Source organism: Arctopsyche grandis, chromosome 5 (assembly GCF_051622035.1).
Source record: "Arctopsyche grandis isolate Sample6627 chromosome 5, ASM5162203v2, whole genome shotgun sequence".
NCBI classification, from domain to species: Eukaryota; Metazoa; Arthropoda; class Insecta; order Trichoptera; family Hydropsychidae; genus Arctopsyche; species Arctopsyche grandis.
The window spans coordinates 1,972,502-1,989,460 of record NC_135359.1 but is presented as its reverse complement, the minus strand read 5'-3'; the positions used below and the strand labels follow the sequence as shown (position 1 = coordinate 1,989,460).

Below are 16,959 nucleotides of genomic sequence, written 5' to 3'. Positions count from 1 at the left end.
CAGCTTTTCTCAATACACGTGGGTTCAATATATATCTTATTAATCATTTTATACATCAACATAAAAAGTTTCAGTCCTTTAGCATGTTTTTGACTATTTTTGTATTAAAAAATAACGACAAGCATCAACACGCAAACGCACATAGGTAAGGCCAACAGGCGACTGCATGACTCAATAGCCACGCGCCAAAAGCGACGAAAAAATAGCTTACGAAAATACAGCTGCCCCTTTCTCTCGCATTGATTCATCGATCAACAAGAATATGCAAGCGAACAGTCAAAAACATGACTTATCGCTACCGCCTTTAAATCATACTTTGGAACGTACAAATGTATAAATGTATTTTTTTACGATGTACTCCTTTTATAAATCATACAAAATCTATTAAAATAAATTTCTTGTAGTTCATTCTAGGAATACAAGAAATATAGGGTGTATAGCTTTGAAAATCACATTGTTATTACGAAAAACGTAAAAATTGGGTTGAAAAATGTTTTGTCTTTGATGGAACGCCTATACCTACATACATAACAATTCGCCAGTACCGCGAAAGAAACAGTTGAGACCATGCAAGCGAACGACGCGGCGGACCGTACCATAGCAATACACTACCACTACCACTACCACTACTTCGGGTTGGGTCGATTCCGGTTTCTGAACTTTGCTAATCCGAGTGTCAATATCAATACGGACAACGATTTGTATTTATTTTTGAAATTTATAATACTAGACTAGAAATTGGAAGTGATTCTATGACGGCGTTCGAAATCTTTCATGTTTATTTATGGGTATATTTAGTATTCGCAACAGTGAAACTTCTCGTGCTTCCGTTAGTATGGCTTCTGAAAATCGCGTCGTCACCAGCCTTGAGCCGTTGATTATTTTTTGGTGACGTCATTGCAGTTTGAGAAGTCAATTTGAGATCCATACATTGTGCATTTACATGTGTATGTACATACATGGGGGGGGATCACGCGTGGTGAACGTGAAACGTGTGACATTCGCACGTGCACTTAACTGGCAAGTGTGACGAGTGTTAAACTTTTTTTGCAAGACCGTTATTTTAATATAAGAGAATGGTTTGTCCGCTTTCTTTATTTGAATTACACATTCACATCGGAAGAGCGAGTGTCAACGTTGAGACGGTCGGAAAATTTCGCGCGATGCTCCGACTCCACTTTTAAATACCGTTGTTTAAGTCTTCATACTCTGAGAAGAATTATTCTGTTTGTATATTTTTTATTACATACATACATAGCATATGCCATACATAGCATATTACATACATAACCTAATAGGACATAGAATAAAATAGCCAGCAGCATGGCATGGTAGTTGCGTTGGTACTAAGCACCGAGTGGGCGTCGGGTTCAATTTATTCAGAGTATAATCTTTAGTGCTGCTGGTCAGATTTGGATATTTGTAGGGCTGCCAGATTTAGTGATATCCAAACAGGGACATTTCCTATTCCTAGATATGCATCTTCTTCTTGTCTATTCCACGCTGTTAAATTTGACGCATCACTTTGCAGTCTTCTCTTCTACATCAATTGAAGAAATGGTATTGCAGAAAGCTCATATTTTAAGATAATAACCAATAAGTTGGTCCAGATCTTTACATTTTCTAAAAATTTGTATGAAAATAAATCATAAGGAAATATGCATGCTTGAAAGGACTGAGAAGGGATTGAAATACAAACACGATGATAAATTAATTGAGGAAATATTTGATAGATTCCGAAGAAATTGAGGATGTTGTATAAAGTATTGCAAATGTATTGCAGCACAAGGCTGTTGATGATGATGACGATAATGATGTTTTAAACGACTGTCAATTACTAACGAGCTGTCAGCTATATATGTATTATAAATATATATAACTAGCTGTATTACCCGGCTTCGCTCAGTGTTTATAATATAAACCGCTTAAACATGACTAAGCTAATTTAATTAAAAAAAAAAAAAAATTAAAAAAAAATTAAAAAATTAAAAAAAAAAATAAAAAAAAAATAAAAAAAAAATCAAAAAAAAAAATTAAAAAAAAAATTAAAAAAAAATTAAAAAAATTTTTTTTAAAAAATCAAAAAAAAAAATCAAATTTTTTTTTTGCCTTCTAGGGCTTCGCCCTCGGCGCCCCCCTGAGCCTTTGCCTTCTAGGGCTTCGCCCCTCCACGCCCCATGAGCAATTGCCGTTTAGGGCTTCGCCCCCCTTAGTTAATGCCTTTTAGGGCTTCGCCCCTCCGCACCCCCATGATTAAATGCCGTCTAGGGCTTCGCCCCCCTTAGTTAATGCCTTTTAGGGCTTCGCCCCCCGCGCCCCCAAGATTAATTGCCGTTTAGGGCTTCGCCCCCCTTAGTTAATGCCTTTTAGGGCTTCGCCCCTCCGCGCCCCCATGATTAAATGCCGTCTAAGGCTTCGCTCCCATGATCAGTTGCCTTTTAGGGCTTCGCCCCCCACGCCCCCAAGATTAATTGCCGTTTAGGGCTTCGCCCCCCTTAGTTAATGCCTTTTAGGGCTTCGCCCCTCCGCGCCCCCATGATTAAATGCCGTCTAAGGCTTCGCCCCCATGATCAGTTGCCTTTTAGGGCTTCGCCCCCCGCGCCCCCAAGATTAATTGCCGTTTAGGGCTTCGCCCCCCTTAGTTAATGCCTTTTAGGGCTTCGCCCCTCCGCGCCCCCATGATTAAATGCCGTCTAAGGCTTCGCCCCCATGATCAGTTGCCTTTTAGGGCTTCGCCCCCCGCGCCCCCAAGATTAATTGCCGTTTAGGGCTTCGCCCCCCTTAGTTAATGCCTTTTAGGGCTTCGCCCCTCCGCGCCCCCATGATTAAATGCCGTCTAAGGCTTCGCCCCCATGATCAGTTGCCTTTTAGGGCTTCGCCCCTCCGCGCCCCCATGATTAATTGCCGTCTAGGGCTTCGCCCCCCTTAGTTAATGCCTATTAGGGCTTGCGCCCCATGAGGCTGGGCCCCCCGGGCCCCCTTCGGGGCCCCACGGGGCTGCGCCCCTTGTGGCGCCCCCTTTTGAGCCCCATGGGGCTGCGCCCCATGAGGCTGGGCCCCCCGCGCCCCCTTCGGGGCTTCACGGGGCTGCGCCCCTTGTGGCACCCCCTTTTGAGCCCCATGGGGCTGCGCCCCATGAGGCTGGGCCCCCCGGGCCCCCACGGGGCTGCGCCCCTTGTGGCGCCCCCTTTTGAGCCCCATGGGGCTGTGCCCCATGAGGCTGGGCCCCCCGGGCCCCCTTCGGGGCCCCACGGGGCTGCGCCCCTTGTGGCGCCCCCTTTTGAGCCCCATGGGGCTGCGCCCCATGAGGCTGGGCCCCCCGGGCCCCCTTCGGGGCCCCACGGGGCTGCGCCCCTTGTGGCGCCCCCTTTTGAGCCCCATGGGGCTGCGCCCCATGAGGCTGGGCCCCCCGGGCCCCCTTCGGGGCCCCACGGGGCTGCGCCCCTTGTGGCGCCCCCTTTTGAGCCCCATGGGGCTGCGCCCCATGAGGCTGGGCCCCCCGGGCCCCCTTCGGGGCCCCACGGGGCTGCGCCCCTTGTGGCGCCCCCTTTTGAGCCTCATGGGGCTGCGCCCCATGAGGCTGGGCCCCCCGGGCCCCCTTCGGGGCCCCACGGGGCTGCGCCCCTTGTGGCGCCCCCTTTTGAGCCCCATGGGGCTGCGCCCCATGAGGCTGGGCCCCCCGCGCCCCCTTCGGGGCTTCACGGGGCTGCGCCCCTTGTGGCACCCCCTTTTGAGCCCCATGGGGCTGCGCCCCATGAGGCTGGGCCCCACGGGGCTGCGCCCCTTGTGGCGCCCCCTTTTGATCCCCATGGGGCTGCGCCCCATGAGGCTGGGGCCCCACGGGGCTGCGCCCCTTGTGGCGCCCCTGGCGGGGCCCCATGAAGCTACTCGCCTTGCGCCCCCGCGGGGGTGAATCCATTGAAACGAAAAAAACAAATCGGCGCCCATGGATCGAAAAAAAAAAATCGAATCACGTGTTCGATGACGTCACCGATCTACGGACGACGAAGACGACGACGACCAAGGATATTTACATACATACAAAGTCTCTTTCCAAATTATAGATTAGATGTACTGACTTCTGCATTTATTTTAAAGATTGTTTTAGAAGTGAAACTTCTTTGAGTGCAATTTGTCACACAATCGTTATGGTGTTGTTTCTTTTTAAGACGCTAACTTTGTAAAAGACAAAAGACTCACTGTTTCTTGACAAGTTGCACTTCAACTGTGCATAGCTTCAAATGCATCTGATTTTTTTAATATGAAGTTTGTATAATGGTGCGTACGCACTAAGCCAACGAAGGCAAATTTAGTTGGGGCAGTGGCGTACAAAATATCGAAATCAAAATTTAAATTAAATATAAAAATTACAACTGTAATTATTATATTAAAATTAAAATTAAATATAAAAATTAAAACTGTAATTATTATATTAAAATTAAAATTAAATATTGAAAGTCAATATGATCAACAATCATATACAGGTAGTCCTCGACTTGATGTTTTGACTTACGATACTTACCATACGCACTAACGTTGTGACTGTAAAAAATCAAAGATTCTCCGAAAATAATTTTTTAAAAGTTTTAAAAGCTTTTTTTATAATTTTCAATTTAATTTAATTAAATTTTAAATTTTTATTTCTCAATTATCAATTTTCAATTTTATTGTTGTTTTTTATTATTTTTTTGTGTATTTTATACAATTTAATTACTTAATGTGAACGTTTATAAAATATTTTTAATGTATTTTCTGGTCATAGTGTCGTATTAGGGTAACCTGTGAAGACACTGGTATGTTTTAAAACAAATATTTCGTCATAAATTACCGCTACTATTCTCGATTCCGCGCTCGCTTAAGTCGAAGACTACCTGTATATGAGTGTTGATGATCTAATTTGAGCTCAATCTCGAAAATCTATTTAAATTGTGTATGCTCTGTTTTAATTTTCGATATTTAATTTTAATACAATAATTATAGTTTTATTTTTTTAGATTTAATTTAAATTTTTATTTCGATATTTTGTACGCCACTGGTTCCAACTAAGTTTGCCTTCGTTGGCTTAGTGCGTACGCACCATAACAATCTATATACATGTAATATAAAATTGATTGTCTGTTTGTCTGTTTATATGTCTATCTGTCTGTCTCGTATAGGCTTCTAAACCACTCAACCGATCACGATGAAACTTTCAGGATTTGTTGTATGCATATCCGGGAAGCTTACTGTGAAAAAAAAAACGGTAAAAACCTCTTAATAATATTCGTAATTACGATTTTACCGACGCGAAAGTTTGAAGCGCCATTTTGTAGTCATGGAAATGTATTCCTTGGTAACCACGTCACCAGTTGGTTTATGACGACACGGCTTTGAAGAGACGTTATTTGAGCTCCAACCATCACTTGAAATGGGAACGGGAACGGGAATTGCATGCCTTATTCTGGCATTGCAACGCTGCCGGGTTCAGCTAGTAATAATATACGCAATATTTGATTAAGCGTATCACAATATCATTGCTAGGAGTGAGCTAAGTTTAAAAAACAACCATTTATTTTATTCTCGTGTAAAAGTTCAAGTGTCTGTGCAAGTCTGGATTTGATAAAACTTTGACAATGATATTTTTTATAAATAGAAAGTGAGATAGTGCACTCGCGTTCACAAATTGCATTACTTGAACTTCTATGACGTCACGTCTCGTGACGTTTCCGTGACGTTTCGACGTCAGCTGGCGATCAGCTGACGTAGTCTCGGAAAGGGTTACTTGCGCCTGACTAGTTGCCAATCATTGATTTTCAGTTTTTCATTCAAGATACGATACTATGCAGTTAAATTTAACCGTTGCGATACAAAGCGTCGTGACGGCCGAAAACTTGACCTTTAAAACGCGCGTATTCTGAATGTGTGTCGAGGTAATCGAATTCAAAGATTAGTCACTTTTGCCGATTTATCAGCTTGTTTATTTTTTTTTTCTACAATTCTGTGATAAGATCTTTATTGGGAAATCGCTGACAGCATCGCAACGTTGCGATTTCGATCTGCACTAGTTTTTTTTTAAGAAAATCTTATATATATTATTGAAAATGTTATCACTTATTTGTTTGTCCGTTATGTAAATGTACAGTTTTTAATTTAAAATCGCCAAATTTGATATACTGTATCATTGTACTATGACTTGTGAAGACCCTAAGCATAATATTCTTTTACTTTTATCGCAACTTTCACTCGCCTAAGCAACGCCGGGCAATTTTAATTGTTGCATTGTGATATGCGTATATGCTACGATTAAGAGGGCTGTACACCCGAAACCTTAATTTTGTTACCGTTCCTTTCTTCGATATATATATGTATGTATATATTGAGTGAATGCGACAGTTGCGCTTCTACCAGATAAACCGTATTTTAAATTGACAAAATCGAGGTTTCGTATTCTCCTATTTTCTACTCCAGAACTGGACCAATTTTTAAAAAAATTTCATCATCGGTATGAGAAAGATACTTTCTGTGCATCTATCGGCGTATTTTTTTTTTAAATCGACCGTTAAATAAGCACGCTGGACTCGTTTCATGGGTGTAAAACAGATGCGATTTTATAGATGTTTGGCGGCTCCTAGCTCCCATAAAAAATAATTAATCAAAAAAATAAAACGATAGATGCACCCCAATGGTGGATATCCATAGCATATTAAAAAAATAATTTCTCTAGTGCCATAATTGAGGAAGGGAGAAGTATAGTACGTTTGTATGGACAAGGCGCTGCTGTCCAGCCCTCTTAACGTGTGTATTTTTAATCATTACAATGCAATGCAAGTTTGCAGTGTATGAATAATACATTAATTTAATTAATTGAGAGTAATTTTAGAAGTTTTCCACTCATTTTTATTTATTTTACAATCTTATGTAATTAAACATACGCATTTGTAGACTTTACTTTCATTGCTTCAATCTATCGTCTCATGATGTAAGCCTTCTTGACTTGGATCAATGCTGTTGTTTAGTCAAATATAAATTAGACAGATTCCTGATTTACTCTGTATCATAATGAATAAATGTACCAAATATGCATACGTTTGCGTATTATGATAATGATTTCACAACAATGTCGGTGACTCATTTTTTTTTGTTTATCAGAAGTAAAATTCTCAAAAACTAGCGGATAAACCCATTTTATACAAATTAAAAACTCGTTGACTTGGTGTGTTTTAAATTTTTCGTCAAAGTACACTCGACCGTCATGTGATAATGTCATGATGCTATTGACTATTGACATATGTGATTTTCTGCCAAACGTGTAAAACATACATATTTACGCGAAAAAAGTCGCATGACGTAAAAATCAGCCGTGTTTTCAGTGCTTCGAAATATGTATTTACTCTGAAAACGAATGTGGACTTTGTATTGACGCTCTTTAAATATGTTGTGTTTATATTCCATTAGATAAAATTAACTTACATGGACTACTTCATAAATAAAAGAGTTGGGTCGACAATACTTGTGGCAAAGTGACCTTTAAACCTATAAGTCACAAACTGGTGATAACTGCTTTATTTGCATACGTGTATAATGACATTCTATAATTTTGTATTTAATTTGTATAAAATTAAACAACATAACCTAAAAATTTTGTCGCATTTTTAATAGAAAATTTTCCTGGAAACGTGACGCTACTTTTTCATCAGACATTTATTTATTTATTATATGATAAAGTTATATATAATTTTTTTCCGTTATATATATTTTAAAACGGAAGCATACTGAATGAATATAAAATTAAAATGCTTCAATATGTTTCCGTTAAGAGGGCTGGACAGCAGCGCCTAGTCCATATAAACGTACTATACTTCTCCCTTCCTCAATTATGGCAGTAGAGAAATTATTTTTTAATATGCTATGGATATCCACCATTGGGGTGCATCTATCGTTTTATTTTTTTGATTAATTATTTTTTATAGGAGCTAGGAGCCGCCAAACATCTATAAAATCGCCTCTTTTTTACACCTACGAAACGAGTCCAGTGTGCTTATTTAACGGTCGAGTTAAAAAAAAATACGCCGATAGATGCACAGAAAGTATCTTTCTCATACCGATGATGAAACTTTTTTAAAAATTGGTCCAGTTTTGGAGGAGAAAATAGGAGAATACGAAACCTCGATTTTGTCAATTTAAAATACGTTTTATCTGGTCGAAGCGCAACTGTCGCATTCACTCAATATATATATTGATATATATTGTCACATTCACTCAATATATACATACACTCAATATATATATCGAAGAAAGGAACGGTAACAAAATTAAGATTTTGGGTGTATAGCCCTCTTAAGTATGCAAACTTGCGACAAACATATGTAGATGTCGTGAAACGAAACGGTGTCACGAAAAATGTTCCCGTACAAAACATTCTTCGATGAAATGCCCCCGACAAAATGTTCACGGCGAAACGTTCACAGAAAAATTGTTCGTAGGTGTTTCAATAAATTTAATTGAGCCCAAATTTCAATCAATGTTTCGTTCGTGTGTTCGATCCGCACGCGGTCGAATTTTTTTAAAATATATTTAATTGAATATTTATATTTAATTATGTAATATAAAAAAATGCTAAAACTACCTACCTAACTACATGTAAACAATATAAAACACCAATAGAAAAATTAATTAATTAAATAAATTTTCAATAGATGGCGCCAAATGTTCAGAGACTTGGGAGCAAACAGTATATTTATTTTATTTATTTATTTATTTATTTTTTTATTTAATTTACACCAAGAAGGCCTAACAGGTAAACCCAATGCACCTTCCTGGCCAAAGACAATTATATAAACATATATGTACACCATCCATATATACACAAATTCTTACACGTATACACAAATACACATACATACATTCATAAATATAAAAATACACATATATACATATACATATATATATATATATATATATATATATATATATATATATATATATATATATATATATACATACATACATATATATATATATATATATATATATATATATATATATATATATATATATATATATATATATATATATTCACATTTACATACATATACACATACATATACATATACACATACACATACATTACATACATCCATAAACATACAAACATTATACATGCATATACACATAAACACATAAATACACATAAATAAGGATAAATTACTCATATATATATAAATAAAAAATAGCATACATATATAAATAAAGATAAAACCAACATACATACACATTATGCTAAATAATAAAATTACAAAATGAAAACAACATGTGTAAATATGTATGTAGCTAGAAGTCATTTAAAATATGCTGCCTGACAGAACTGTATGATGAAGTAAAAACATCAAGGCTCCCAGAAAGCAGGTTAAATAGTCGAATGGCTCTTGAAAGGGGTGAGTCATCAAGCACATTAGTTCTGGCCCGAATAGGCAGGAATAGAGTTCTGGAGCGAGATTCTCTCAGTTTCTCAGGTACTCTAAGTTTAAGATTACACAGAACTTCAGGAAGATGACATTCACCCCTTAGAATTTTTAGAAAAAGCTTACCAAGATGATTGTTTCTACGTGAAGCTAAGGAGTCAAAGCCCAAGGAGCCCATGACAAACTTACTGGGAAATAAGTAGGGATAGCGCCCAAACTCTCTCATGTAGAGATAGCGAAGAAATTTTCTTTGCACCCTCTCTAACATTAGCGTGTACCTTAAATGATTAGGACTCCATATGGCCGAGCCAGATTCAAGCAAACTGCGCACCAATGTAGTATACAGTAAACGCGTCACTCTGGTGCTAACCATAGAAGTTTTATATAGAAGTTTTTCTCTTTCGTTATTATATTCGTACATTTTTTTGGCAGTGTTCTAGCTAGTATATCGAGTCGAAACGACTATTATAGTACGGCGAGCGTTATCGCTGATACACACACGGACACACACACACTTGCTTGACAGTGATTGATAACGGTGTATCCCATATTTGAAGAAATTTAGGAGACCCCCCCACAGCGGGGAGCCAAGCATACAACGTGCCGTTCTTCCCTGTGTGATTTCGCCTTTAAAACTGTTTAAATAAACAAATAACATTCTTATAAATTTTTGTTAATAAACTATAATTCTTTCGCGAGGTATTATAATTAATTAATGAGCCATCAATAAATCTTAGGTTAAGTAAGGGTTAGCCCTATTAATTTAATATTGGATTGTTAGAGTTAAATGTATAGAGTTAAACATTGTAAATTCATTTTTTGATACATTTTCTCTGCTTGAATTGGTCAAAATATATTTTCACTTAAAATATACTTTCACTGTAACATATATGTACATATATAAAAATATGGATTATACCAATACATAACCGGTCGCGGTAGCATGTAATGCTTTCATACCAAGTGGTCACGAGTTCAATCTCTGCACGATGCTGCTGGCCAGACTTTGGATTTGTGACTCCAGGTCGATCGTTTCCTGATGTTTGCCTGATTTTCATTAAAACGGTTCCATATCAAATTAGCAGCCCTTCCTATCTCTCGAATATGCTTTCACTGTAACATATGTATATATAAAAATATGGATTATACCAATACATAACCAGTCGCGGTAGCATGTAAAGCTTTCATACCAAGTGGTCACGGGTTCAATCTCGGCACAATGCTGCTGGCCAGACCTTGGATTTGTGACTCCAGGTCGAACGTTTCCTGATTTTTGCCTGATTTTCATTAAAACGGTTCCATCTATGTAATTAGCAGCCCTTCCTATCTTTCGAATGTGCTTTCACTTGAAACATGCTTTCACTTGAAATATGCTTTCACTGTAACATATACATATGTAGTCAGTGCCGGCTTTACACCCGATGGTGCCCTCGGGAAATGTTTTCTAAACACCCTTAGAAATAACTTTCGCCTTTGGCGCTCTAATCTTAAAATTGTGAATGGCTTTTGGGGCTCTAATTTTAAATTTTAAAGCGCCTTTGGCTAACTTATTTGGCGCCCTCGTGCGTGGCCCGACCTAGCCCCCCCCTAAAACCGGCACTGTATGTAGTGTAGGTTTTCGGGCAGATTAAAAAATATTTAAGCATTTTATGCACTCGATTATTGTTCAACAATAGATACATTAACGACACATTTACTTGTCGATTACTCAACGTGTCGGAGTAGCCATTGTTTCAGCTCCATTGTGCACCGACTTACATATGTAGTAATATGCAAAGAGAACTCTTTTGAATGGGGTTTGTTTACTTTCGTTTCAAATTATTATGTCGTTGTGTCGTAATTGAATTCGTGTACACTGGGAATAATCGATTCGGTGGCGTTGTGTTATTAATTGGAAGTTTTCTGTGAATTTTTATATTGAATCGACTATTTTTGATGGACGTGTTTCGTGTTTGTTTTGAATAAAAAATGAGGCAAGTTTCGCGTCGTTTTATTTTCAAGTTCAACTGATTTCCGATAGTGGTCGTGTCAATTTCTGCTTTCTGATTGAGTCAACCGTGCAAGAAAGTCAACAGTTCGTCCAGTGCTTCGACGCAGTCGAGACGTTGTCGCTCGGCACGTTAACCCTTTCGGCGCGTGTGCGGTAAAATACATCTAAATTTTCATCCAAGCCCAGTGTGTAAAGGTTGCGAATAATTTGCACGTCGTTAATGAAATCGATTTAAATTAAATCGCACGGTGTGAATTTGTCATTCTACGTACATGCCCGTATTTGTCACAGTTGACAAATTTGTGTACGTAGGTACAAAAGACACGTTAGATTTGTAAAAGTGCATAATTTTACATAAATTCGCGACGATATAATGGTGTTTGATAAATGTACGTGTCGTTTGTGATTTATTGAACGTAAAAATGTGACATATCGACTCAAAGATTATCCGTCTTTGATTAATCAACACGTCTCCAATTTGACGATAAAAGGTGTCAAATTATTCTCAAAATATATACGTTCTTTACTTACTTAGGTTTTTTTTTTAATTTGCATTTAATGTTGTAAAATTAAAATGATTCGATTCGTTTAAAATTTATCTCTTTTTCATATCCTAATTAATTGTTTTTGTATAATTTCTAGCATCTTCAATACAAATCTAATCGATTAGATTGTTTGTCGGTTGATTTGATGTTGTACATATATTTGGAAATCTAATGAGTGTGTCGAATTTAGTCAGTTTTTTTTTGCTTTATTGAATGATGATGTTTTTGCCATTTTTATTTGTGTGGAATTTCACATTTTGAACGCCAATTTCTTTGGTAGATTGTGCGGAAATTAATGTAATTTTTCCTATACGAAGTTTGCATTTTCGGATATTACTTTATAATTTGTTTCCGATTCGTTTAGTTGTATCTTCTTATTATAAAAGTAATTTTCGATTCATAAAAACGACATTTTAGAAACTGCATAAGGATGGTTTAAAAATTTTCAATGACTATCTAATTTTCACTGTATATTGATGTTTTTGTTACATATTGTATGCTGACAAACTGACTCATAGTGGAATATTTACATATGTATATTAACAAGTATGAACTAACATCTATTTTTTAATTGAATGGAAAAAAAAAATTTTCATTCTTTATTATTCAGTGCTTAATAATATTACATTAACCTTTTCCACTCTGGCTTTTTTTTCCCAAAAGCAACCAGCATCTCTGGTTATAAATTTAGTCGTTTTAAATGAGATGAAAATAAGAATTTTGGTTCGTTTTCTCTGGGACGTACTATCTGATTATTTATTTTGGTACACTTCACTTAAAAATATTTACTTTATTGTATTCCTATTAATAACTAAATTAATAGGAATACGTACATATGCTCTCAATATGTTGAAATCGAAGTTGAACCGAAAAAAAATAAATAGAAAAATAGCTTATCTTTTAGTAATTTGACCTAGTTTATTTTAAATGTGTGTTTTGTTTATAAGGAAGTATTTTTTTTCTTCAAATTGCCAAATTGTAATTCGCATTGCGAACAAACACCTTTATCTAAAACGCTGTGTTTCTTATGCAAGCATATGGGTCAAGTTTTATTGAGTTTGAATAGGATTTGCATCGTTTCTCTTTCCGAATCCGGCCAGTCTTCTTCGGCGGCCATTGTGTTTCTTTCGCATTCCGTCTGACATAACCTCGAAATTACACAAATCGACGATTTTTACTCTGTGTTTCGTGTCGCTTTTGATTTATCGCCTGTGATGTTTAAACTCCGCATTGAAATGAATCGTTCTGTTTTGATTGTGGTTGTTTTTGTGGAGGTTTCGGCGAATGCAAATGGCGGTCAGAGGCGTCCCTGTCGCGCGACAATGGCGCAAACCGATTTGCATACGAGATGCGTTCGTTCCTTATTTTCATCGACACATTTCAAACGCATAAAGCGTTCCTAATGTTAACTCGGCTTTATTGCCATTTTATGACGGCAGTACACTCTGAGGCCGAGTGGTTTGAATTATGTTACGGCACAATCGAATGAAGGTTATTCCGCCATATTTGGGGACCTTGCAAATTTTGAATTTAGATAAGCGATGTTTGTCTCTCATACCAATTGGACAAATTGACGAAAGGCTGACTTAGTGAAACATATTTACACTTATGTACATACATATATTTTCTTCTGTCTATCTTCTCTATGTTCATACATACTTTTATTCTTCCATGTCTTCTTGGACAACATTTGAGCACTTCTTTTGACTATCTACCACATATTTATATATATTTTTGGACCATTATATTATATTTATATGTATATAAGGAGTGATTTTTATCTACAGTATCACATTTTTTTATTTGACCTATATTTAATTGCTCAATAATATTGTATGATTTGGTGAAAACGTTATTTTATCGGTTACTGACTGTTTAACTATTGACTATTGTAAATAAATACTCATTGAAAATAAGAGTTATCTTACTTTTTATTACGTACATATACATAGAAGATTACTGGTATTTGTATTTTTGAATTTCTGTAAAAACTGACAATTTATTGTAAGAAACTAAAATTTTAATATTTCATTATCATTGTCATTCAATGCTGGATTTAGGCCTCTCCAATTCACTTACACTATTGATAATTCTATGTGACTTTCATGTATATTTTGTTGTTGTTGTTATTACATCCTCTTTAGTAACCCTTCCTAGAATTATATTCTATATAATATGCATGTTTTTCACATCTTGTGCAATATTTTGATTAAATTTTTCTTAATTTATATGAAAAACAGCCCATTCACTTTTCTTTAATTTATTGTACATCCTCCTGAATATCATTTGAGCATATCTACATATTCACCATTGGTTATACTTTTATGTTCATCTTCCAATCATCTGTTTAATCTTAATGGAAGTTTTTCTACTAAACGTCAAAGTTTATTTAATTATACAATTTTTACATTCATTCAAAGTATTTTGATTATTCTAAAAGCGTTACCATTGCAATATGATTCCACAATTGAAATCATCTCACTTGCATTATCATTCATTATAAAACAATCATTACAATTACTCTATAAGGTAACTTTGTCTCTATTCAAATACTTGTTTACTACATATATTTGATATGCTGTTTGTATGAGATTTTGCGAAATCTCTGATAATGATCGATTGTTAATATTCAATTGGTTCATAGCCCACTTTACAATACTAGATAAATGTCATATGACATTCATTAACACTCACAATTGATCTTAATCGTGTTCATGCGATACCATTTTAATATTGAGTGATGTTGTGTGTTTGGTGGTCGTTTTAATTGACTTTTTTTCGGACCGTCATTGAATCGTGCTATAAAACTTTATTTAACGTTGTATAGTTGGTTGAGCAATTAATTTGTTTGTTGTACTCGTATTTCACCTCTCATTATTAAAGTGATAATTTGTTTCAGAACAATAGTGAATTCCAATGAATCTGTGGAGGTGACATTAGGCGTTTTGGGACCATCCAGCTCTGAGGATTGATAGAACAACATCATGAAGTATCAAGCTACTAAAAAAGTTGCCCCCGACGGGGGCTGGGCCTGGATGGTTTGCTTGGGAGTTTCTATGGTTAATGTATGTTATCCATGCAAACATTTTAAGCCATTATTAAATAAATTTACATATGTAATATGCGTACTTATAATAAATTCTTTCAGTTTTCTACCCGTTCGCTGGAACCATCGTTCGGCTTGCTCTTTGGTGATTTGTTGAAATCTTTGAAAGTTGAAACAACCGGTGCAGCCGTGATCATGAGTACACTCGACTGTATGGTTAATTTTTCTGGTTTCTTTGTTGGTCCAGTTATTAAGACATTCTCATACAGAAAAGTGTGCGTCTTTGGATCATTTATAACCGCCATTGCTCTCCTGTGTACGGCACCGGCTAATAGCATGGCTCACATTTTAACCACATACAGTATACTTGGAGGTATTTATACTAATCCTACATTCCAAAATTAGTGTTATTACAAAATATTTATTACAATTTTGAGTTTAATTTTAGGTTTCGGTGTTGGATTTGCTTCATCTTCATCGTTTGTATCTCTCAATCATTATTTTTCTAAGAAGCGAGGTCAAGCCGTAGGCTTGTCCATGGCTGGCACTGGTTTAGGATTGATGATCATGCCTCAATTAGTAAGAATTTTACTGGACGAATACGGTTTCAAAGGTTCTGTCTTGATATTGGGTGCTTTAGCGTTCCATTCCGTAGTCGGATCGTGCCTACTTCAACCGATAGAGCAACATCTAATTGAAGTGCCCATAGATGAAGAAGGACAAGTGATTCAAGTATGGAATTAATTCTCATATCTATATAATATATGTGGGATTATGGTTGATTATAATATTGATTTTATATCGTCACTGTAGGAAATGGATAGGATAGACGAGAACGAAGAAGAAGCTGAAGACAAGTACGAAGCAGATGCTTTGATGGCTGTGATTACAAAGCCGAGACCAGTTAATGGAATGCCTCGTGCAGCTACCTGTGATAAGACGTTGCGTGACATGGAACGTGCACCCGGTGGATTGTTACCCAAACGTCCAACGATGCCAACTATGCCGAGGATCACATCGTCGGCTAGCGTTAGCCAAACACTTCGTAAAAGGAAAGAGTCTGTGATTTCTAGTCTGTCGCATATGGATTTTACAGGCAGCAATTTGCATATTTATATCGACGTGAGTGTATATTTACTAAGTAACTTTCAATATTTTCCAATATTCAATGTTTTTTCATTGTCAAATAAAAAATTTCAGGCTGCTGACGATGATCAAGGTATCAATATGAACTTTGGAAGAAAGAGGAAGAAGGGAGAGATGATGATGATGAATAACAATGACATCAAAGAAGTTCAAAAGGATACTTTCTTTAAAAGATTTATTGGTCTGATGGATCTTGATCTTCTCAAAGACCTCTCGTACTTAAACTTGCTGTTTGGGCTGTCCATATTCTGGGTGGGTGAACTAAATTTCAGGATGATCACACCATTCTTCATCAGCAACATGGGCTATACCAAAACTGAAACTGCCTTTTGTCTATCCGTGACTGCTATAACTGACATTCTCGTACGGCTCATCTTACCACCGATTTTTGATCGCAAAAATATACCAAAGAAATTAGTTTTCTTCATTGCTGCTCTGTTTTTAGCCGGAACTCGAACAGGTGATTTTTATACATACATATCTTTATTCAATAAATCAATAAATTATATATTAATGTATTTTAATTTAAATACTTCCTGTGTTTCTAGTTCTTGCTTTGCAAACGGAATGGGTTCCGCTGATGATTTGGTTATCTATTTGTGGCTTCTTCCGAGGATGTTGTTTGAGTAATTTTACACTCACCATATCAGAGTGTTGCACGTTAGAAAAACTTCCCGCTGCTTTTGGTCTTCACATGGTTGCAAAAGGACTTTTTGTTTTAATTCTTGGACCCGTTGTCGGTAATTATACAATGTTTATACATTTTTTTAAATAAAATACCACTATACAAAT

The 16,959-nt window shown here is 36.8% G+C and overlaps 1 protein-coding gene across 1 annotated transcript in view; it reads left to right on the top strand.

Moving 5' to 3' along the window:
• The window catches only part of LOC143911992 (uncharacterized), a 45,312-nt gene that overhangs the window by 17,772 nt on the left and 10,581 nt on the right, over nucleotides 1–16,959 (top strand). Inside the window, exons 3-7 of the mRNA XM_077431097.1 lie at nucleotides 14,875–15,040; nucleotides 15,124–15,394; nucleotides 15,470–15,753; nucleotides 15,835–16,627; nucleotides 16,716–16,907. Coding sequence (XP_077287223.1) covers nucleotides 14,960–15,040; nucleotides 15,124–15,394; nucleotides 15,470–15,753; nucleotides 15,835–16,627; nucleotides 16,716–16,907 — 1,621 coding nt within the window. The 5' untranslated portion in view covers nucleotides 14,875–14,959. The remainder of the gene's footprint in view (nucleotides 1–14,874; nucleotides 15,041–15,123; nucleotides 15,395–15,469; nucleotides 15,754–15,834; nucleotides 16,628–16,715; nucleotides 16,908–16,959) is intronic.